The sequence below is a fragment of the Anoplopoma fimbria genome, chromosome 10, assembly GCF_027596085.1.
Source record: "Anoplopoma fimbria isolate UVic2021 breed Golden Eagle Sablefish chromosome 10, Afim_UVic_2022, whole genome shotgun sequence".
Lineage (NCBI taxonomy): Eukaryota > Metazoa > Chordata > Actinopteri > Perciformes > Anoplopomatidae > Anoplopoma > Anoplopoma fimbria.
In genome coordinates this window covers 6,695,266-6,721,189 of record NC_072458.1, presented here as the reverse complement: position 1 = coordinate 6,721,189, position 25,924 = coordinate 6,695,266, and the positions used below count along the sequence as shown (strand labels likewise).

General features: G+C 39.5%; 1 protein-coding gene across 1 annotated transcript in view; it reads left to right on the top strand.

Annotated features, from left to right (window-relative positions):
• The window catches only part of LOC129096798 (CUB and sushi domain-containing protein 3-like), a 317,998-nt gene that overhangs the window by 223,199 nt on the left and 68,875 nt on the right, over positions 1-25,924 (top strand). The window contains 10 exon segments of the mRNA XM_054605442.1: positions 12-124; positions 9,369-9,551; positions 9,949-10,275; positions 12,084-12,278; positions 14,155-14,293; positions 16,061-16,248; positions 16,628-16,816; positions 22,464-22,580; positions 22,924-23,139; positions 25,714-25,902. Of these exon segments, the coding sequence (XP_054461417.1) occupies positions 12-124; positions 9,369-9,551; positions 9,949-10,275; positions 12,084-12,278; positions 14,155-14,293; positions 16,061-16,248; positions 16,628-16,816; positions 22,464-22,580; positions 22,924-23,139; positions 25,714-25,902 (1,856 nt within the window).

The window sequence follows — 25,924 nt, the reverse complement described above, 5'->3', positions numbered from 1 at the left end:
TTGTGCTCCAGCCTTTCAGGTAGCTTTGTTCCCGACCTGATAGTGAGTATGACCCACCAGATGTGGCTTCACCTGCAGTCTGACGAGAGTGTCGGGTCCATAGGATTCAAGATCAACTATAAGGGTAAGAAATGAGCGTGTGTTTGTGTGTAAGAGAGAAAAAGAGAGATGAGGAAAAGTAAATGGAATTTATGTGTGAAGGGGCTTAGCAATTTTCCAACAAAAAACGATTATAAGTGGAACAGTCTTTTTAGAAAGCTTCTTCTTGAGAAATATGTGTTATTAGAACAAGGAAATTAGTTAAAAAAATTTAAATTGAAAGTTGAAATTAGATAGTTTTGTTGAATGTTAGAAAGAAAATATTACTGTTTTGCTTACTCAGTCAATTCACTGACTTTTGACTGATCTCTAATTGTGTTACTGACTCAGCATGGCACAGGCTGACATTACAATCATCACTAAGATAAAACAAGAACATTGGGGGACTTGTTTTGTTGTTTTTACGTATTGTTCCATTCACAGTCAATCAGGTCGCCTTATAATGAAGTCTTTAAAGCAAATGACTTGAGAGAATTATCCGGATTCATAGTAGATTATAAATCTAGTTGAAGGCTTTGCCCTGTTGGTCTATTTTCAGCACTGCATTGAGGGGAAATGAGCTTGCAACTCTAAGACAGACCAAACTTGTGGATCAATCTATTGACATGGAAAGGATAAATTCTCTTCAGAGAAAAAGATATTTTAATTTCCCATAGTGTGTTGGAGGGTTGTTTATCAACTTTCAATTAAATGTTTTTTTCTTTATTTGCTAGGTTTAAAATAAATGTTTGTCTAGCAGTAACTGACCTTTAGTTTAAAACCAATTAAAAGCAGTTTGTATTTGTTCTGTTGGTTCAGCTTCTGCCATCCTGAAATTATGAACGTTTACAAAGTTCTCTATTTGATGAATGTCGTGTGAATGTGATTATAGTCCATGAACAGCAGAGAGGTGAGCTTGCTGCAGAAATTAACTTTGTGTTCCTCATTTGAGCGTCATCATCTTTGGATTTATTGTCATAATGAGGTCACAGTGCTGAGTCTGGTAATGCAATGAATTCCAAAAGTGTTTGGACAATGGCACGTTGTTTTGATATATCTTTGCCCTCCTTTCTCCTTGAATTTTAATGTGAAGTTCAAATAATACGATATGATATTGTAGTTTTTTAATGTTGCAGCATTTTATATACACGTGAATTGACAGAGTGTAAAGAGTTATTCAATTAAAAAAAATAGGAATTAACCTCAAATTAATCTTGGGTGTCAAACCAACCAGAAATCATAATAGGGGGCTCCGCAATAGCTGCAGGTAAACTGATTAATTTCTCCTAAATAATTTCCACATAGAGATCAATAGATAAATGAATGGAGAGAACCACCATTATAATGCATCCATGCTTATAATAATACTCCACTGTATTAATTATTTATTTTCTTTATGCTTTTAACAATCTAGAATACATTTATACTATCAAGCTGTGCCATCATTTTAATAAAAAAATAGTACAGAAATATTTGAGATATGTACGAAACCTTTGACATTCCTACGTTTGTAGGCCAGGGACAAAGAAAACCGTAGACAACATTCACCTGGATGTACAGTATGTTATACTAAAATTTGACTCACTCAGTCAAACCCAAATACCCTGAAAAGTTCCGTCAATACTCAAGATCTATGTGTTTTCCTCTGAGTGCTGGCTCCATCACCCACAGGATTTACTATGAAGGTGGGCGCCTGTGGTATTAGTGGGTGGCTGTGTGAGATGTATGTGTGTTTTTTAGAAAGAAAACAGTGTAAGAGAGAGAGGGAGAGAGATAGTGTGTGTGTATTCCTAAAGCTACATCCCATAGACCTTGACTATAGAATATAAATATTATCAGTAGCTCTAGCCTAGCTGCAAAGTCACCGATGCACTACACATTGTTTGTGTGTGTGTGTGTGTGTGTGTGTGTGTGTGTGTGTGTGTGTGTGTGTGTGTGTGTGTGTGTGTGTGTGTGTGTGTGTGTGTGTGTGTGTGTGTGTGTGTGTGTGTGTGTGTGTCTGACAGGTCCTCCATCAGTGAGCCAACGAAGCTCTAACAAGTCACTCACTACTTTCACTCCTCACATTCCCCCTCTCCCTTCCCTCCATTTCTGTCTCTCTATCCGTGTCATTTTTCCTCATTAGCCATCTCTCTATCCCACCTCTCTTTTTACCCTTCTTTCCACAATCATGTTCTCTCCAGGTTGCTCTCTAATGCACTGTTGTTTGGGTTCCTCTGCTTCTCCCTTTCTCTCTCTCACACCCTTTTTTCCCATTTATCAGACACCCAAGAGGGGTGTCGCTTGTGTTGTCTTTCAGCTGACCAGCCCGGCTTCTACGTTTCTCTCTCTCACTCTTTCGCTCCTTGTCTGAGTCTCTGTTTCTCTGTCTCTCTGTCTCATCATTTTCTCTCTCTCTTTCTTGTCGCCATTCATCTATTATTAAAGCCAAGGTCACCAACCTAGCAACACTTTGACTTCACTCCCCGTTGCAGGGCATACAAATCACACACCCAAAGACACACACGCACACATAGCAGTCCAGACTGCCATCTACCCTGAATCATGGCATGTCACAGCTATAGATTTAAGGGCGCACTGCAACGTTATTGACACAATTTACATTAAAGTTTCAGTGCGTGTCTGTCTAGTCTATGAATAAATAAATGTATCATATGCTTATTTATCTGTCTGCACAGTCCATAAAAAGGTCTCATTGAGGTTTTAGACCATAATTTATCTGTGTTTGCGTGTGTTTATTTTTTTGTTAGTGATTGTGGGGTTATATGATAGCTCTGTACAAGCACTTTCAAAGCATAATATTTTCCTTACATATGCTTTATCATTTGGGTTCAGCATCAATAAAACAGCATTTCAGTGATTTATTTTCATTTTTAGAGTTATGAAAAAGATATTGAGTGTGTTACTGCATGGATGCAGGTAGGGGTTTCTCTGGTTATATTTTTCAGAATAATATCTGATTTACAATTGTTATTTGGTTGGTTTGAAAATGATAAGTTATAAAAAGTCACTCAATAAGATTACAATGGGTATCTCAGGTAATGTTCTATCAATTGTATGAGCAAGTATTTAAAACATTACCTCATAACAGCAAACTAAAATCATACAAATAGTGTTGTAATTGTTTAAATGAAAATATTTAATACGCTAATATGTATTATCATTCACACTGAATGACCGACTCCATAAAAAAAATCTTCTTGGAATTCTTGGAAATTTTCTTCTTGGAATTGGCAAATATCAGATAAATCTTTCTAAATAAAGTCCATCTCATAAGAAAAATGTATGTACTGTAATGTAGTATTATACTCATATTCTCAGTCAGAATGGAGGCTTGGTGTATTTGGTGTCACCTGTTCAGTTCCTCTTCTCATATTTCTCTTTGTCATCAGTGATTGTTCTGTTGATACGATCTCTTAGGGGCTTCAGCAGTATTCTATCTCACGCTCATCGTTCTTTTGATATTTTAAGGGCCGCTGCAGAGTGGCATTTAAGAGCACTGCCGTTGCTTTCTATAATTCAAATGCAGCAGCTGCCAATTGGATTGACACAGGATTCAACACTCCACACAGAGAACACCTTCTGTTCCACTTAGGAGTGGCAGCTGATTCCTGCCAATTGAAACAGGCACAGGTGCTCATTTGCTCTCACTCACCTGCTGCTCACTGAAGCCACATTGTGACCATAGATGTGGCAAATAAAGACACCTGAAACCACATAGGATTGATTGATTTGGTGGACAGTGTGCGCTGTGTCTTTTTTGATGCCAGACATCAGCTTTTGATAACAAGACATAAGGGCCATCGGAACTGGATAATAAAATACCATTCCTACTCTGCATTTATATAAACCTTTGGACAATTGCTCAGTAAAATATACATTACCAATATAATTTGTACTGTCTATTTAAATACAATACATAAATCTGCCTGTAAGACATGTCTGCATGTATAATTACTTACATTTGCAACATGGTGGCCTTAAAGGAAAATAAAAGCAGTAAGTGCAAATATTTGCCTCACCTCTCATCCATTTTCATTGAAATACATGCAAGTGGTGATTTTGTGATTTGAATTTGTTTCCAGCGATGAGTCATTCCCTCGAGTCCCGGCTTTTTTAAGTGCATCATTCCAGCATTATCCCATCATCCTGTGTTATATAACGCTGTGCTAGGAGACTGCAAAGTGCAGCATAACTGTCAAGTGCCTGCCTCACAGCCAGTTGTAAGAGATGGCTAAATGGTACACGTGTCAATCTCATGACAAATGTTTTTTTTTAATCTAGTTTTCCTAGATATTTGCTAGATAGTACTTGATTTATTGCATAAAATGCTATCAGCTTACCTGCAATTTCTCTGCAGCTAAGGCTCATGTGTCAAACACATGATACTGTCAGGAGAAGTAAAAAAGAAGAATTCTCATCCTTGCATTTGATTCTCACTAAATCCTCGCTGTTTGGGCTGCTTTTTTTCTCTTCTCTTCACCAAGTCATGATGTCAGCTCTTACTTTTGAGATTTCATTTTAGATTTTTCATCAGTTTTTTTATAGTTTTAAATATGTCATGTATTTTATAGGAGGAGGAGATGTCAAGGTGGACTTTTACAGCCCAGCTGACCCCTGGTTTGATGGATTGGTTGTTATTGTGCGTGTGCGTGTGTTTGTGTGTGTGTGTGGGTGTGTGCGTGCGCATGCGCTTGTGCCTGTGCATGTGTATGAGTGTGGGATGGACAGAGAGAATGTAATGTGTGTGTTTTTATTTTGTCTTCATGTCTTCCTACATTTGTGCACGTATATGTATCTGTAAATTAATTGAAAGGATTGACATGTCTCATTATTAACATTGAACAATATTTATGAAGCAGACTGCATGACTAGTATAAATGGATAGATTAAGAGAGTGAGAGATAAAACATTTTAGCAATGGAGGCAATGGAAGAGCAAAAATAATGGAACTGTACTTTTTAACGTGATGTATTTACAAATAATTTATTGAAGGTTATCACATTTAGAAGCATGCTTAAGCTCAATTACACAACAGCCTCTCATATTTTCAGTTATGAAATTCCATCCTGGCTGACCGCCTGCAGTTAATATTTCCTGCACCCATGCAATTTGTGTTGGGTCCCACAGGATCTGAATCCTGTTGCGGCGCTGTAGTCCAGGTACTGAGCAGCAGGACCCTCTTAATCACACCACGCTGAAGTGAATTTCCGTTCAGAGCGACTGAAACACCATGAAATACGAATTCATGAAATATTCATTCACAACATAACCAGAAATGTGGTTCAATTTTACAGTCAATAACCTTAATATTAGGGTGGTGAGCCAAAAGCCGCTTTTTTGGATGTGTGTGTGTGTGTGTGTGTGTGTGTGTGTGTGTGTGTGTGTGTGTGTGTGTGTGTGTGTGTGTGTGTGTGTTTGTGTTTGTGTTTGTATGCAGACCTGTGAAGAATAGGGCCTACTTTCACAGAACTGTTAGCAGCATTTCATTTTCCAGTCATGAATTATTGATTCATGTAATGTTCAGTCCTCTTGTAGCCACCAGTATTACTGATATTGAAATACTGTATATCTGCAGATCATTTCATGTCAAAATGAATCATAAAAAATGCTTCTCTCTCTCATTTGGTTTAATTTATTCCATACATTTCAAATCATATATGGCATTGGGTAACCGAGCTGTGTGAAATATGTATCCTGATTCCTATTTTGGCTGATGGTCACTTCAAACTGCTCTTACAATAAATGGATAGGGATTGTCTAAGCAACGTTATACTTACTTAGAACCTACGAGCTGCCGTTTTGGCCCTCATTGGTCATGAAGTCATTTGGAAGGCTCATCAAGAAGCAGCACCAGATGGTTCGGAGCTCATTAGACTCTTTGTTTTTAGTAGAAGCAGAGGAAACTTGTTTAAAATGCTGCTTTAACCTCTTGGCAGGATTTTGCAGGTTTTGCTCCCTTGTTTTGATGTAACAAAGTGTACTAAAGCGATAGCGTTGTGTACTGGTGTTTGCATTTATTTAGTTATTTATTCCGATTTTCTAACATATTCTCAGTTACATCTTAGTGTACCAAAAAAATACTAAAATCCCTTTGGGATGTGGATGTCCTGTTCTCTCACTTGTAATTTCTGTACATAGATTGTAGAAATCTTTGTGAGGACAGGCACATCCTGAAATTCACTGATGATGCTTAATGCACCAGTGTCTTACAGGGTCATGAGATAGAGTGTGGGTGTGAGATTTTACAGCGGACTGGACTGATGTATTTCTGCCCCATGATGTGTCCAGATGAAAGAAAACAACCCAATTATTATCTGTGATCCTGAAGTCCAATGTTCAGAGAGTAACACATATTTGGGAGTTACACCATTGAGCAAAATAAATGGTTTTTTTGCACTTAATGTAACAAGAGCCGACATGGATTATATGTTTTAATGAGAACAGAAAATGTATGTCTTTCTCATACTCATCTCCTATCAAATCAATCCTCAAAAGCCCTTCAGGGGCTTGGTTTGGAACCTGTGAGAGAGGCGGAAAGATGTCAGTATTGCGAGTGTAATAAATTAGATCATTTTCATTCAAAGGACTATGCTCACTGATGTCTACAGTGGGAACGAGTCAAATGGGCCTCTCCCTTTTGGTCACAGATCCAGACATCCACAAGCTAATTAGACAGGATGAATTTCTCATTGCTTCCTCACACTACGAATATGCTTGAGTGCAAAGACTTTCCTCTCCATTCCACTTCTTCTGTGACTATTATAGATATCTTAGATTATTATTGTATGTGGTTTAATTTTCTTAATGCATCTTGCTTTTGTTGTGCAGGCATTGGGGATACACATATTGAAAAGAAAGCACAGCAACAGCAAGAAGTTGCAGGGGACCGTTTATAGCATATGGCAAACATTAGACTATGCACACAGCTATACATTCAGCATTCGATTACTATTAGCAGCCTAGCCGTAAAATCAATTTCACAATGGTCACAAAAGAGTAACAGCCAATGAACTTTTTTTCCTCCAATCTCATTATCCCCCCCAAAATCTATTTCCTTGCTCTCCCAGATATTTACGGTTAGTGCATGTTTGTATGCATACAAGTGAATTCCCCTGGACAATATGGTGGAAGCATGATAGAATATTAGAGGACAGAGTCAGTGTAATGGGGCTCAATGTGCATCACAAACACAATATTGAGGTTGTACACACACACACACACACATTCACTCACACACAAGCATACACTTTGAAGGAACCTAATCCCCTTTGTGAATCTGTCAGCCTTGTTGTTACAACACAATAGGATTATTGGTGGTGTGTGTGTGTATGTGTGTGTGTGTGTAAGAGAGACAGAAATGCGTGTATGCCTTTGTGTGACGCTACTGGAGAGACTGAATGTGGATGCGTGATTGTGTGGCTCTGCTGATGTGTGTGTGCAGTGCATGCATGTGTCTGTGAGAGTCGTAGTATGGGAATGTTCCGACAGTAGGCCTGTTTTCTCTCCAAAGCAATTTGTTTTCTATTCTTCTGCAAGATATGCGTGTGTGTACGTGTGTTCACGCACAAGCATGTGTGTTAGGCAGGTTGTGATTGGTTGAGTGTGTGGGTCTCATAAAGGAGATGTCATGATGGAAATTAATGCAATACATCACAAACACGCACTCAGACACGCACACACATACATATATAATAACAGACAGACAAAGCACACACCTTTACTTCCTGCCGTGGCCGCTCCTGTAAATAATACCGAAAATAGGAGAGGGAGCGGGGAATAAAGGAGAGGAAGGATGGGGAAATAGAGGGTATATTTCCTGAAATACAGTACACGAAATTCTAAAGAGAATTAAGGTGGCACCTTTATATGGAATCAGAAAAGGATCTGTGTAACCCCATGGTGCGACTGGATGTGAAAGAAAGGAAATGTCATGAATACTTGCAAACTCAGGGGAAGGAGGCATGTGGAAAGAGATGGATGCAAACTTGCTCGAGGCCACGTGAACTTAGAAGTAGAAATTCGCCTGACGCAGCAAACATGAGAGCCAATCATCTTCAAGCAAGCTTCCATTCAGTTGGCAGTATATTTCTGTTCAAAATGGATGATGGGCTCTTGCAGCATGACATGGTGTTTCACAGCAGGGGAAGATGGCCATTGGGTATGTGAGGATGTGAACACTTCATGGCAAACACAAAAACTGTTTAAGCTAGACTTCACACTGCTATTCACTCAATGCTTACTTAAAATAAAACATGTTCAAGCAATCAATAGTATCTTATCATTTACTTTTGCAAAAAATGACAGAGGGAAAGATGGCCCCAAAAGTAGCATAATAATAATTAAAGATGAATGTGGCTCCAGCTTCATATGGTTTGATCAAACAGTTACAGTATATTGAAAAAAACACTGATGTATACCCTGATCAAGAACTCATTTTGAAGAAATATTACTGCAATACTGCTCCTCTGGGTTCATGCCAATTAGCAGTGTTTGAAAACCTGCTTTACTGTACATTATAAATCCATTATGCGTAATTTGTCTAGTCTCTACTTGTTACCAGTGTAAAGTAAGTTATGGTTGACTAGAATGCTCTTCTCGACGTACATTTTTTGTTCTTATCTCTGATGAATGATCTTGGCACAATATGATAAATTCTTTATTTTCTCTTCCATTTGCAGCTTTATGCATAATGTACCTTTTGAATGTCAGAAGTTATTTTGTACGGTTGCTTAGATACTTAGGGACCTGATAAGGAAGCTTATTTAGTTAGGTAAATATCTATATTATAGGATAAAGTCCAGCCATATTCTTTATTTTTCTTACTGTCAAAAAACAGAGAGAGCAGCAATGTGTCCCTCTCGTAATTCTTTCTGACTTCCCGAGCCGGTCTGTTGCCTCTGTGCCAAGCCCATTGTTTCCTACTAAATATTTAAAGCTTAAGGAATGGGTCTTAAATCAATTTCATAGTTTTTAAGGATTAAAAAACAATCTTAAAACATCTGGGGATCTAAGCTGTGATTGTTTTAGCAAATATTACTCAAACAAGATTAAATAGTACATTTGTTGGAGAGTATTTTCTGCTGCAGATTTTAAGGCAGCGGGACATTATATATGTTGGACTGACTCAAAATAATTAGTGCTCATTTCAATGAAAGACTGTGTCATCCAGTCCAACGATCAGGCTTATTGATGCATGTTTTTATGCTTTTGGACAGCAATGGAGGTCTATGGTGCCGAGGAATAACACTCAGATGTTAATGTCGCCTTCTGAATTTGTGTCTTTACAGAAATAGACAAAGAGAGCTGTGGCGACCCTGGAACGCCTCTCTATGGAATAAGAGAAGGGGACAGCTTCTCAAATGGAGGAATCCTGAGGTTTGAGTGCCAGTTTGGCTTTGAGCTGATTGGAGAGAAAACTATCTCCTGCCAAGACAACAATCAGTGGTCAGCAAACATCCCCATATGCATATGTAAGTATTAAAATCACACGTAGGTTATTTTCAGTGACAAGGCTGCCGAGGGGAAAAAGAAACATGGCATGTGTTCTGCTGTGATGTTGATAACATTCAGTCTGACCTGTCACCATGGTGACAGGAGAGAGTTTATTATGGCCTGGAGCAGATGATGACCGATGATGCTATGGCGATGAATATCTAACAGGAAAATTATCTTTCTGCATCTCTTTCCTCTGTATCTGTTCGTCTCTGTATGTCCTTTTGTCTGTCTGTCTGTCTGTCTTTGTATGTCTGTCTGTCTGTCTTTGTTTGTCTGTCTGTCTGTCTGTCTGTCTGTCTGTCTGTCCGTCTGTCTTTGTATGTCTGTCTGTCTGTCTTTGTCTGCGTTTCTGTTCTCCTCTTGCTCCCGCAGTCCCCTGCATGTCCAACTTCACAGCTCCCTCAGGGACCGTCCTCTCCCCAGATTACCCAGAAGGCTATGGGAACAACATGAACTGTGTCTGGCTCATCCAATCAGATCCAGGCTCGAGAATTCACTTGGCGTTCAATGACTTTGATCTTGAGGCGCCCTACGATTCCCTAACTGTGAAAGATGGCGAGACAAATGATGCTGGCGTCATCGGGAGGTTCTCTGGAGCTGAGAATCCCTCCCATTTGACGTCCAATACCAACACACTGAGGCTGGAGTTTCAGGCTGATCACTCCATGTCAGGAAGAGGATTTAATATCACATATAGTAGTATGTCATTTTTCTATTTCCTTTAATTGCACATACCTTTTTTAGATACCAAAAATACCTATTTTACCTCTGTACTTTAAAGCAGGATCAAATTTGGTAACACTATATTGACAGTATTCAACTTAAGTCATTTTCTCACAAGTTAAAGTTTGATACGTGTTTATGGCAGGTAAAAGAAGATCATTTACGGTCATATTTTTTTTGCAGCAGTATAATGCAGGAGCGTCTCAGGCTGACACATTGTTATGTTTTGAAGCTATAAAATAGTACTTCTTATATGACTGTACATACATTTTATGCACAACTTTCAGCCTAGACCTTGAGCAATCGTTCTTAATGTGAGGTTTTTATTCTGAAAAAGCACATACATACTGAAAACATTATGTGGCCTGAAATCCAACTGTCACAATGAAAATAACTATAAAGTTGCTTATAACCTCTCAAGGTTTGTATCACAACAATCACTTGGAAAGAGTAGGTGCACATTTTTTTCATTTGAGATAGAACCTCTTGTAATTCACAAATAGTTGGATCAGACTGGAGACATCCACAACATGAAGAGTTGTTCCAGAAAAGACAAAAGACAAACTTCATTGTTTTATGTGGTCAATACAGCAGCTAAGAATAGAGGTGTAAGTGTCAGAATAAAGAGCATTAAATGAGCACTTTTTACTAGTTTTTTTGGTCTGTTTGTTGTCATACCCAGAATCAGATGAGAAGATCATCATTTCATCATTTTTATCTCTGCGCGTCCAGTACAATGGAGGTCCAGGAAATGTTTAGCCTTGCTAAACACAAAGATTAGAAGCAAGCGGAAACTGTCTAGTTCTGTCAAAAAAGAAACAACAAACCTCCCGAAACATCCCAAATTGCCTTTTTTAAACATCATACCTTGTGTCTTTCACCCGTGTCAAGATAGAATCTAAGACATCACTGTTTTAAGCGAACTCTCAGAAGTTCTGTCTCCATTGTAAAGTTGTCAGCTATGTAGATTTATGTAACTGATCAAAACCCAGGAGACTCTTAGATGTATTGATCACTAGCTTGCTAGACAACAAGATACAACATGTACAGTAAATAAGATAGTTTTGGATATGTGGGAAGGCCCATTTGTTCATTTTTGATCGTGCAAGCGAACTGTTTGCCCCTGCTTGCAGTCTTTGAGCTAAATCAGGCTAATCACGTCCCCATACCAGACAAGCTGCAAATGGAAATTGATATTGATCTTCTTGTCTGACTGTGGGTTTGACGGCAAACAGACAAGATGTTAAAGTGTTCTGCCACACAAGTTTCCTCACGGTGTATCTGTGATTTCAGCCAACAACAATCTATGTATATCTGACTCTTTTTTATTTTTTCGGGTCACTGCGTTTGTCATTTTTAAATCTCTCTTTCACCTGATCACACCAGATTGCTTCAACTGGCAAAACATGAGCAATGAAAGGTTGGATTTCACAGCTTTCTAATCTGAGCCAAACCATATCCTGAAGCAGACTCGCTCGCATGAGAATCAACCCAAGCGCGGTGTAAATATACTGTAGCATAAGAAATGACCATGTTAATAAAAGATATAGAACAGACATATTACAAGGGACATTCTACTGACCAGGGCTGAACACCGAAAGACACACGTTGCAGCAATATAGCTATATGATTAGTTGTCAGAAATGTCATCTAAATGTAGCATGTGAATGTCGGTTAAATAGAGGTCTCGTATTCTTTATTAACAGTCTGTCTCTCTCTATTGGCGTCTAGTCTCCTATATCGTCCTCCTCATATCTGTGTCTCCTTGTAACCTTTTACCATAGCATTTGGCCATAATGAGTGCCCAGACCCTGGTATTCCCATCAACGCTCGCCGCTTTGGAGACAGCTTCCAGCTTGGCAGCTCCATCTCTGTGGTCTGCGAGGACGGCTTCATCAAAACCCAGGGAACCGAGACCATCACCTGTCAGTTAGAAAAAGGAAAAGTCATGTGGAGTGGGCCCATCCCTAAATGTGAAGGTAAATATTGGCTTTATTGCTGATTAAACTATTAACTCAGGAACAACCCAGGAGGTGGAAATTTACTGCTGTCAGCTCGACAGAGGGAAAAAGGTATGGAGGTGTCCAGTGAACCTATATATCCAGGGAAAGAACTATTAATACACTGCTGCCACAGGTACAGCCAGGTACTCTGACTCTAGCAGACCTATTTTTTGTAAGCTACATGTGGGAAGAAATCAATGGAAAAAGGTGAAGTTAATGGCAAAACTAACATGTAGGATATAATTATTATAGTCATATGTAATACAAATCAAAAGAAACAGTGACCCCTTCCTTGAACAGTTAAGTGAAGTGTGCTTATTACATTACATTACATTACAGTCATTTAGCAGACGCTTTTATCCAAAGCGACTTATCAATCATTACACCACTCAACCTTGACTGCAGCAATTCCATACATAATTAGTATATATTTTTCACACGATAACTCATATACCATCCTTATAAAGTCAGAGAACGTATATTCACATTTAAGTATCTCCATAAGTGCAAAGTGTAATCAACTGCTTATGTGAAAGTACTGTCTGTACTTTCACATCACAGTTGATTGGAAATGTGACCTGTTAATCTCAGATGGAACAAAATACCTAAATAGTGCTTCAGCTGTAACTCCATCAGCAGATATACTGTTGAGGGAGGTGTTGATGGTACAAAAAAAGCTGTGTTAATTATGCTCACGGTCATTTTGTTGTCCCCAGATCCTTTGTAGCTAATGTGTGTCTATAACTACTTGGATGAAAATCCACTAACTTGTGTTTAGGAGGTAAAGACCAGAACTAATTGACTTCAGACACTAAGTTAATCTCTAAACAAGATAACATTTAACAGAAGACTGGAACAGAATTGCTCCTGGCTAAAGTAACCTTTTGTTACAATTCTGTTGAATCTACTCATTTATGATTCTGAATGTTGACTGTAAATATGCTTCATTCTTTTTTTTTTTTTGCATTTTATGCAATCCTTATGAGTGCAATCAGCACAGTTAGCAACCAGCTGTGTAGCATTTATGCAGCTAGAGAGTCACTTATACCCCTCTGGAGTTGATGGAGAACATAACAGAGCTAAATGGAAAGTAGGTATTGAAGCTGACTCACCAGCCAAAGATGAAACAGGGTGCAAATACCTGGTGGCAAACAGGGGGTCACTCTTACCTAGTGCTCCAGTATTATGTTGAAGTCCTACACAGACTCAATACGCATTATGCAAGATTTCATGGATGCAAGCCAAGGCAACTAGGCTGTACACACTTTGCATACACACCACTAAGGCTTAAATCATTATCAATAAGGCCACTCTCACAAATACACAACGCAACAACTACGCCCTGCAACAGAACACTCGCTAACCGTTCACTCATGCACACCCTAAAACCAGTCACACAGACCTTGGCTCAGATTTTCTAGTTTCCGTCCTGGTTTGGAAGATGAGGAGAGACAATGTCCTCCTTTAACCCAGGTTCTCACAAAAGGCACTTCATCAAATTTGTCAAAAGGGGGTCCATTTAGGTCCACAAACAGACATGTTGCTTTGCACAACCTGTCGGCGCTCTGGCTGGCTGTGTCTTTTAAAAAATCTTCTCTCACACTCACTATTCAAATTTTTTGAATAAATGCTTTACAGTTTAAATTTGGAAACTGCCTGGTCTTTTGTAAGCTTTCAAAATACATTTAAGTGACAATTGTAAGTAATAATAAGCAAATAATTGTCTTATGAAAAAATATGTTTTGTTGTTGAGGCTTTCAGGAGATCTGATTTTGCACATTGCTACTAAATTCTCCAAGATCTGTCTGGTGTCAGGTCTTAACTCTCCTCCTTTCTGTCTCTCCTCCTCCAGCCCCGTGTGGAGGCCACTATTCAGCCCCAACTGGAGTGATTTTGTCTCCTGGTTGGCCTGGTTACTACAAAGATTCCCTCAGCTGTGAGTGGGTGATTGAATCAGAACCTGGACGCTCCATCAAAGTCACATTTGACAGGTGGGTGGCACAATTCTTTGAGCATTTTATGTAGACTCTCAGAGCTCTGAATAGGGCAGAGTTGTGCAGATTCATCAGATATGATAACGATCTCTTAAGTTTCATAGGTTGTTGAGTACATATTGGGTTGTATATTGTTCAGGAAGGCTGGGTGATATTTTGGTTCTTATTGTGTGCGCTCTGAGCAGTGAACCTGCGTAAGATACAAGACTACAGGAGCCTGTAAAATATTTTTTCATTGCTTTGAGTTTCAACTTTATTTGATTGTAAAGTGCATTAGCATTTGCTCAACAACCTGTTGGGGGCTTAAAAGACTGGACCATTTCAACTTTTTCCCCCCTTGCAGCATGTTAACTCAATTAAACACACATGTACAGACAGTATGACTTTGATGGATGTGATAATCTCTTGATTAACAGTAATTTTATTTGAATGCAGTTTTATCATCAATTTAGCGTTTTTTGAGGACAATCGATGTGATTCAACCCTCAAATGGTAACTTTTGTATTTGTCCACCTGGACCAAGGGCATAGGTTTAATTTCTACATTGGTGGAGACACATACTAAATGGAGGACAAGGGATCCTCCCTCAGACATTTTGAGCATAAAATCACACATAAAAACAATAATGTTGGTGAATATTTTTTTATGATGGAAGTGTCTTCATTTATGTAAAAGAAACCACAAAGTTAAGGCAACAGGTGACAAAATATTAAAAACATAATGGAATATAATAGATATTTATTCTCCTGTAGATCAACTTTTTTACCATAATGTTAATTTTATCCCTGCTGAGTCAACACACATGTTGGTATGATTTAGTCTCTTCTGTGTCTTTTGTTTGGGGAAGTAACCTCTTTGAATATGCATGTGGCACCTATTCAACTCAACTTAACGATACATGAATCTATTTAAATTTATTTAGAAAACAGTGGACCACAATAGCACACATGTTTTAGCAAGATCTCTGGGTATGTTCTTGCTGCACATTCAAAATATATCCCACATATCTGTTTTCTGTGATAAAGTTCTTGACAGGTGATAAAGTTCTTGACAGGCTCAGATTTTAATTCACACAAAATTGTCTGACAACATTATGGAAATGACAAGGACCATCAAAAGAGAAATTAAAACTACGTTAGCCGCCCAGACAATAAAATTGTTGACAACGAAATTTTGCTTGATCTGGGCTGTTATTTTGTGTCACGCTCAGAGAAGTCTTCTGTAATGTCGCCTTGCATCAACATTGTCAAAATCAGCTAAATATTCAGCCATGACACTGAGAATCTTTTAGATAACAAGTCACATCACACATTAAGAGAAAGCGAAAGGTAAGAAAAACAATTTATTTCTTTGAGGGGCCCTTTTTATAATGTTGACAGACATTTATAACAAGAATCTGAGCTTGTCAGTGGCAAAAACAAGCACTTTAATGCACACAGATTGGGTCACTTAGACCCAAAAACATGGCAAACTAGAGTCCAGGATGAAAATTACTGAAGTTACCCTTCCATTGATCCGGTGAAACTTCAATTTAAGCACCTCAAAGAAATAAACCGCAAACATGTTGCCTTGACAAGCTCTCATTTCAATGTTTGGGTCTGAATGCGTCAAACAGATCGGACATTAGTTAGTAAAGCCTTTTTACACAGTCTTCTGTTGTCCTAACTTTTTGAAATTAAATATGAGGGTGTTTATTCCAGTGTCTCTTTAAAAAAAGAAATATTATCATCAGCATTGTGATATTCTGATGCTGTTGTCTCACAGGTTCCAGACAGAGCTGGGTTATGACTTTCTGGAGATCCATGATGGGCCAAACCTCCTGTCTCCTCTGGTTGGCTCCTTTAATGGTACCCAGGTGCCCCAGTTCCTGTTCAGCAGCAGCAACTTTCTTTATCTACTGTTCACCACCGATAACAGTCGATCAAATGCTGGCTTCAAAATATTATATGAAAGTAAGTCAGAAACAAATACAGTATTTTTATGCATATACACATGTGGACATGCCACATGCTGTCTTTAAATTATTGTCTATGCCTCCTCCAGATCACAATAATACACATGCACTTTATACATAACAGTAGGTGTTGTGCATGATGTCAGGACACAACCTTACACTCGTAGCCCACCAGGCACCGATTCACAAGCTGGCCTGACATGCAGGTCATCAACTGTGATGAGCCAACCACCTTGATCACACAGCATGGTGCTTTATGTGGATATTCAGACCATCTGCGAGTTTTAGATCATGCAGATCAGCAAGAATGCAGATACAAGTCTAGTCTTTATGCACATACAAACCATGAAGACATCCAACCCTTTTTTTTTTCTCAGGCGTTACAGTGGACAGCTACTCATGCCTGGACCCTGGTATCCCTGTCAATGGTATTCGGTATGGGCAGGATTTCTCCATTGGGTCCACAGTATCGTTTGGTTGTGATTCTGGCTACAGACTCAGCCATGAGGAGCCGCTAGTGTGTGAGAAGAACCACTGGTGGAGCCACCCTTTACCTACATGTGACGGTAAATACCAATTAAATAACCTCTCATACGAATACATAATAAATATATGTAATGTAAAGTTCTTCATAGGTTTTTCTTGCTCTGCATTATATCTGGTTTTCTGGAGCAGTTATCAATTTTTTTGTTTGAACAAAAACTTGGGAAGGCACTCCTATAGCCAACCTTCATGAACATGATAAAGGCCTGTTAAATTTGGTAATGACATGTTCAAATTGACAATGAAGAATTAAGATAACATAGCCCCCAAAGTATTGAATAAAACGGCCTTTTCAGATTTTTTATGTAGATATCTCACACTAATCTGACTGGAATTACACCCTCATCCTCAACTCTGAATCATCTATTGTCAGATTTAAAACAAAAACAGAGAAACAGCTGATATCCACCCCATTATCCTCGTAACCCTTTTACTTTTTTGTGACATACATTATCATAAAATCACTATCTTTACCATCAATAGATGAATTCCAACACAATCTACGTTTTATCCAGGTGTTGGGGCAGACAATGTAGGCACAGTGTTTAGTGTGGGAGCACTTTTGTGAGGCACATTTTGCCTGCTGTCTTGCTTATATAACTAACAATACAAAAGAATTCTGTTCAAAAATGAAATAATCTCAAAAATAACTTCCACTCTTCCTAAATAATGCATTATAAGTGTTTTCAAAGATGGAAAGTAAGAATTTAGACTGAGAATGAGACTTGACCCGAAACAAATTGTATTGCAAAATAGATAATCTTGTTGTTCCATTTAAAATAAAATGCACAAAGAAGCCGAGGCGTGTGAAATAGATCAGAAGTGCAGCCCACCATCCCTATATAGGGAGCTGAGTCACACAGAACATGCTGTTCTGCGACAAAAACACACACACACACACACACACACACACGCCGGGGCAATTTGCAGTGAAGACTGCTGTGGCTGATAGGGGATGATTTGAAGAGAAGATTAGAGATCTGTGGGCATGTACAGTCTGTGTCTGTGTGTGTGTGTGTGTGTGTGTGTGTGTGTGTGTGTGTGTGTGTGTGTGTGTGTGTGTGTGTGTGTGTGTGTGTGTGTGTGTGTGTGTGTGTGTGTGTGTGTGTGTGTACACCACCTACATATGTGTGCCATGTGCCTCCTGTCACCTCCTCTCCCGTGTGAAACGTGAACGAAGGAAGGTTTGAGGTAAGGTTGACGAGAGCCTGTGTTGCCTGTCACCTCCTCTCTCTTCTCTCCCAAATCAAGGAGTGAGAGGGGGCACAAGAGTAGCTGAGGGGAGGAGGGGATCTCTCTCTACCTCTCTCTCTCTCTCCAATCATGGAGGAGGGAGGAAGGAGAGATGCGGCACTGCTGCATCAGTTTTGTGGCAGTTTGCTTGGTTCGGCTTGTTGGTTCATTCGCATGTTAACCACATTTGAAATGCACAGATCCCGGGACCGGCAGTGGTTTCCTCCAAGGAGGCAGTTTGTGCGTATAAACATCAAACACACTGCCTGGAATATGCGGGATGAATGCCATCAGATTGTGTTTACACAGTACCCATGCAGATATAGGTATTATTTGCTGCTGTGGTTGGTAAGAAATGGTCTAGCATGATGATTGAGGGGTCAACGATGAATGGCAGCATTTAAAGGTAGCTGACTTTGCTCTGGAAAAAACGTGCAGAAATCAAATGATGTTCATACTGTGTATTAGGAAATAAGCAGCATTCCTTCATTTGATTTAGAATATAAAATGAATGACACATTGGCAAGATTATCGCCAAACAGAAAGATTTCTAGATTTTGTACTAGTTAATGTAATATTCATATTGAAAGAACGGCCAAAATCAGATTTTGAATCAAGGATTTAAATGACTTGCTCAACCTTTATTGAAATCCAAAGATTGATGTTTTAGTGGATTCTCTCAACCCATCTTGATTCACATCAACGAGAGAATGGATGGAAAGACCAACTAACAGACAGAGGTGGAGAAGAAGCAATAATTGAGAAAGATGGAGATTATGAGATAGAGAGAAAGCAACTGGCAGAGATAGAGATGTGATGCAGTGTTTCAAATCTCTCACATAACTCAGCATTCAACAAAAGGAGCTTTCTGGCAGAAAAGTATTAATAATTAATGGCGCTCTGTGTGTGTATCTGTGTGTGTGTGTGCGTGTGTTTGTGCGCGACCCTCTTGCATCTATGTATTGGTTCGTTGGATATTGGATGTATTCTCACTCGTCACCCTTGTTTTCAGGAATGCTGATGTGGTAAAAATGGTGGTGGTTGAGTGTGAAGATACTGGTGCTCTGTTGTGGTTTCGAGCACATTTTCAGTGTCTGTCTTTCTGGTTTGATGTTGTTGTGGCAGTGCTCACCATTGGGTTGGTACAGATTGTAGTCTGAGCTGCAGTACTTAAGAGTTGGTAGTTCTCAGCTCCCATTGAACTGGTAAACTGACCTGCTCAAGGAAACTTCAGCAGAACTTTTTGGTTTGACCTTCTCCCAGCTGCCCTGCCATCGTTGCACTTTTGAGGTAATGTTAAGGCATTTTATAGGTCTATTGTAAGAGGAAATGACAGGCCAGTCGCCCAACTATAAGATGAACCAACCGGAGCGAGCCGAAATGAAGCACCTTGTAACACATGCATGCATTAGTATGCATCGAATGAGCAATTTCCCAGCTTTTTCCGAGGACCTGGACTCAACCCTGAGCATCTCTGTGCGAGTACAGGTCTCTTACTGCATAACAATGTACACGGCTAAACCGAGTGCAGAACTTGCAGGGGTCATCCTGAGGCTGCAGTGAGAGGATGACAATGTTTTAAGTAGTCTCTAAGAAACATTTGCACTGCTCCACTGCTTTGAATATCACTGCTTCAAATCGCTTCAAATCAAACTGCATTAACATGGGGAGAAAAAAAAGGAAACAAAAGATATTTTACGGTTCCTGCACACAATGCAGCTATTGCACAGCATTAATGTTGTGGAAACATAGCTTAAATAATATTCAAGCAGTGTTTTTTTAGTTCATGTCTCAGTTTTCTTCCTAAAAAAACTATTTGGAGCTCAGAAACTGTACATCCCAAAGCAACACAATCTTGCAAATCTGTTTCAATTCTACCACACGTCTCAGTATAACCCTCCTGTCGTGTTCGGGTCAAATCTGACCGATTTACAACTTTAATCAATCATAAATATTGTGTTTTACATCTGATTGCCTCAAGGCCTTATGATATCCTCCACACTAGGCATTTGAACACATACAATTGCTGATCACCACTTTCATTGAATTTTGAGTGGTTTAGTCAACTTTGTTACACCCATGGTGTTCCCGGTCAAAAGTGACCGCCATAGGAAATTAATGGGAAACACTAGATTATGTCCATTCATCAGATGGAAAACAGCCCCATACACACCCACACATCCACAACTACACACCCACACATCCACAACTACACACCCACACATCCACAACTACACAACTACACACCCACACATCCACAACTACACACCCACACATCCACAACTACACAACTACACACCCACACATCCACAACTACACAACTACACACCCACACATCCACAACTACACAACTACACACCCACACATCCACAACTACACAACTACACACCCACACATCCACAACTACAACACCCACACATCCACAACTACACAACTACACATCCACAACTACACACCCACACATCCACAACTACACACCCACACATCCACAACTACACACCCACACATCCACAACTACACAACTACACACCCACACATCCACAACTACACACCCACACATCCACAACTACACACCCACACATCCACAACTACACACCCACACATCCACAACTACACACATCCACAACTACACACACAACACACACACACACACACACACACACACACACACACACACACACACACACACACACACACACACACACACACCACACACACACACACCTGTTCACAGCCCCATATATAAAGTTGTACACATTTCAAACTTCAAACTTCAAAAAATCAGGTGTTTGTTATGGGAACCCATCTCTATCCCGCGCTTATGTGCCATCCCCCCATATGAACCACACCTTCCAGACTAAACAATGTTTATATAAACCTTTATTTGTGCCTTGCTCTCATTTTACTCTGTGAACACAATGAGTAGGCGACTGATGAGGCGATTTTCTGTCAGAGAGGCTCTGGACCTAATTTAGCGATACATTTTCAGTGTCTATTCTTTGTATATTCACAGCAGTTATTCATGTAAACCACTAGTCTGAGACATTGTTTACAGCTTTAAAAGGTGTTAAATAAAATTTGGTGATGATTAATGTTTTTTTTGTTAATGTAAGAGCAGTTAAAACAGAGAACGGGAACACTAAAGTAAGGGGGGGGGAGAAACGAACACGACAGGAGGGAAAAGAGAGTACACTTTTTGTCCAGATGCTCATTTCTTATATAACAAGCAGCTTTGCAATTTAGTCAGTAACTCCTATTACTCCAATTACTTTGATTTTCTCCATTTAGTTGTCCCACATTCCTTGTCTCGCAATACATTCACTGCATTTAGTGTTAATTGATTTGAGTGAGTTGTTTTACGCCGTACCTGTAATTGCAATTAATTCTGAAAATCTGACGAACAATAAAACTCCAAATAATTTTTACAAGCTGGCTCTGAAATATGGTTGATAATGCTCAGTAATGCAGTCATGAGGATACACTTGGAGTCATGGTTAGTCACTACAATGCGGGAGATACTAAATGACAAGCATGGACCTTAAAGCTTGAGCTAACTATGGCTAAGCAGAGAAGCTGAACTGTAAAAAAAAATTCTGCTACAGGCAGGTGCTATCATTTAGAACACATATAACTATTTATTCACCACATGTTACCACCTACAGTGTGTACATACTTATGGATGTGTTGAAGAGCACCCTCCAGCAAAGTCAAACAACTAGTTTGCATGATTCAGACCCACATAATAAAACTGATACTGTTTCTTTAAACAGAAAAAAAATGCCTTTTTCTTGTTCATCTCTCAAGTTTATTATGCACTGTCAACACATATGAGGAATGAATAAAATCACCTATGCATTTAATCATCGTCAGGGGTTGGTTAGTTTCAGGGACATTACACTACATAAACCACAAATAATCCATTATTTATCATTCCAGTGTGTGGTGGATTTTACATTATTCATGCCATTATTTTATGTGCAACGGGAGTAGGGAGTATATCAGAAATAAAATCTAAGTTAAACATTTAAAGTAAAGCTAAAAGGGAATTCACACTGAAACATTTTCCCATTTCCAATTATTTGACAAGACACATTTTGCAGCTGTCAGTGCATGCCGACCTTTCTACCAGAAAGTTTTAAAAGATGTCTCTCATTCTCTCCGTGTCTCCGTCTACCTCTCTCTCTCTCTCTTGTAGCGTGTGTGTGTGTGTGTGTGTGTGTGTGTGTGTGTGTGTGTGTGTGTGTGTGTGTGTGTGTGTGTGTGTGTGTACTATAGATGTTGTATTAAAGGTCCACAGGGAAACATTATCTGTTTTAGCTATCAACAATCTGATGCTAACCTTCTGTCTGCCTCCGTCCCGTCTCTGCACATCTATCTCTCTCTCTCTCTCTCTTTCTGCCTCGCTCTCTTCCACTCTGTCTCTCTCAATCTTTCCAGCTCTATGTGGCGGAGATGTTAGAGGTCCCTGGGGAACCATCCTTAGTCCTGGCTATCCAGACAGCTACCCTTCATCTCTCAACTGCACCTGGACTGTTGAAGTCAGCCATGGGAAAGGCAAGAGACACACACACAGATCCACACTCCCTAATAGAGAGAGACACAGTGAGAGACAGCAGCAGTAGCTCTCACAGTGCTGCTGCTTTGTGGCAATCACAAACTTGATATGCATTGTATTCGTGTAACATGTCGTGAGTTATCAGTGCATATAATCATCATTTATACTGTAATATAACTATGTGTATATAAATGACAATCAAACAGAGTTCTAAAGGTTCTCTTTCTGCCCGTCTTTATGCCTGTGTGTGTGTGTGTGTGTGTGTGTGTGTGTGTGTGTGTGTGTGTGTGTGTGTGTGTGTGTGTGTGTGTGTGTGTGTGTGTGTGTGTGTGTCTCTAACAGGTGTCCAGTTTCAGTTCAGCTCCTTTCATCTGGAGGACCAACATGACTACCTATTGGTTACTGAGAACGGAAGTTTCCTGCAACCACTGGCTCGCCTGACAGGCAACGAGTTGCCTAGCAACATCAATGCTGGTCTCTATGGCAACTTCAAAGCCCAGCTACGATTCATCTCTGACTTTTCGATTTCATACGAGGGTTTCAACATAACTTTCTCTGGTAATTCACTTGCCTTTAGTCATATTGTAAATGTATACAACACAGTGAAGTTATATAAAGGCAAAGTCCCTACCCTTCCAAGGACTTCATTACAAAACATTTTGCACGTCAAGAAAGTTGCAGTTTGTCATAGTCATAGCCTTTATCAGAATCAGTTTATTAACTCATGGAGAGAGACTCCACAGTAGAGCTTATCTTTAAAAAGTAAAGAGCAGAGCAACATCTCTGCTAGAATAAAGACAATCACAGTCTCTTTAAATATATTTTGGTAAATTATCAGTCAGAGCTTTTTTTTCAGTTAGTAAAGTTACATAAGACATGTTGTTAATTCCATTTATTTTCCTTATCACAGGGTGCTTCAAAATATTAAACATAGATTAAAAACTGACATACATAAAATTCAGACACCATATAAGAGGGGGAAGATAAACAAAGGTGGGTTTAAAGTGGTGAGTTCCAAGCTGATTTTTAAAGGGCGTCCACAGGTCTTAAGGTCTGACAGGCCACAAACAATAATTCACAATCTTATTCAGTTTAACGCATGAAGTGAGTTACAACTGACAAGGCCTGATCAGAGGATCTCAGTGACCTTCCTCTGATGTAAGGCTGAATAAGCTCATTGACGTAGGTGGCTGCCTGCAGAACGCTTAAGTGATCAAAAAGCATCACACATTTTTTCTTCACCTCAGGAACTAGACCGTCTGGTACGCAATAAGAATTTTTTATACGTTTTTATCCAATGATTATGATTATTCTCAATTTTGATGGTTAAAGAGTAATTGTGGCAAAGAAATACCTTTAAAAAGGAAATGGACCCTGTCCTAGAATCTTAGAATATTTTCCCCTTTGAATATATAGTGTTGAGAAACTCTTCAAAGGTACAAATGAGCATATGAAATGGAAACACTTGGGGAAACACCAGGAGTCAGTGTCAGAGGGGTCTGCAGGTCTGACCCGGACATACCCGCCCACTGCCTACATAAGTCAATAGTCTCAGAAGCTGCACTGAGATCCAGCATAACTAAGCTCCTGCATCACCATGCATCAAGATGTCTATGGGGATTTTGACAAGAGCTGTTTCAACAGAGTGGAACCGACAGCAGCTATGACTCAAGATTGTTAAGAATACAATGCACATCCAAGCTTCTTGGCAATCAAAATGCAAAAACTTAATCTCTAAATGGCCTACAGTTTTTGGTATCAATTCAGCTCTTCAGGTAATCATGCATACTTTTTTCTTGACTTAACAGAAAATGTTCTTGTGTCTTAATTGGCCACATGAGAACAGTGTCCTACACATCAACCTACATGGCATAGTTCCCCACATGACATAACTGTTACTGTGTTCAACGAATGTTAATCTCTCACTCTCACACACCACTGGCCTCAAGGACTAACCATAAAACCTTGAGAATAGCTAAAGAACAAAAAAAAGCTTAACAGAGGAGAGAGGTTACACAACATTAAGCTGAATGTAACCCACCATTAAACAACACAATAAGAAAAAGAGATATGGAGATGGATTCCTCATAGCCGAGAATGTGTACAAAGTGCTTTGCCAACCCATGGTGGTGCTACTTCACCATCACCCTCGTCCAGAATAAAGGAAAGACTTAAGACAGAGTCCAAGGCTGCAACTGCCCTTTCTAAATCAAGATCGTTTGCCTAACTGCCCTTTCAGCGCTCCCTCATTGACTCTAGAATAAATAATACTTAAAACTGAGGCTGCACCGAGGGACTTTTTCCCACCTCCCAGATGGCATAAGCTGATACTCACAATGTAACACATGGGAGGTGTCACCAGAGATGTGACTTGCCAATCTCAACATGCTCAACATGCTGTGTCCTCCTGCAGCTCACTCCGAAATACACATCACATCCTCCGTCTTTGCCCGCTGAAAAAAATAAATCTCCTGCTGCGCCATGCTAAACACGAAATCCGCAAGTGCATTTCAGGACACAGTGGAGTCAACTCAGACACACAACTTTTTGGTGTAATTATTCACAAATGTACATAACTCTAACGTGAAGATTATATTTTAATGGACTGCAATTTCAAGAGTTGTTTTTTTTTTGTCACAAGAGTTATTGAATTATTAAAAAATGTTTCTTCGCAGAGAGAAAGAGAGAGATTATGGCCATGTGGCATTTGTTTGTTTCAGTTAACATTTGATGGATATGTTGTTAGTTTTATTTCAGATATTGGGGTAGATTTTTCCTGAACTTTGAGAGTGATGACTAATGATATGTCGATTTAACATCATTAGTAGAGGACACCACAATCTCATCATATCCCACTTACTCTTATGATACTTATGCAAGACTCATCGAAATTGAGTGATGCCCCAAAAATCACAAAATAAAGTACATGATTTTAAATATATTTTTATTCACTGGTGTAGTCCATCATTAGTTATAGCAAATATAATTATCTGTTAGGGAAGATAGATCAGCCAAGACAATTTTATTTTCCAGCCTTGGTTTTTAGCCAGAAGCACAGAAAGGGCAGATTTAAGAGTGTAGAGTGTGTTTCATGGATGAGTTATGTATTCAGTTTCAATCTATTTTCTGCAGAATATACTTTGGAGCCATGTGAGGACCCTGGGATGCCTCAGTTTGGCAGGAGAAATGGCTACAGTTTCGGTATTGGAGACACTTTGTCTTTTTCCTGCAACATGGGATACCGTCTGGAGGGGGCGCCCGAGGTAATCTGTCTGGGAGGAGGGCGGAGAATGTGGAGCTCACCTCTACCAAGATGTGTCGGTACGTGGTCATTTTACTCCTG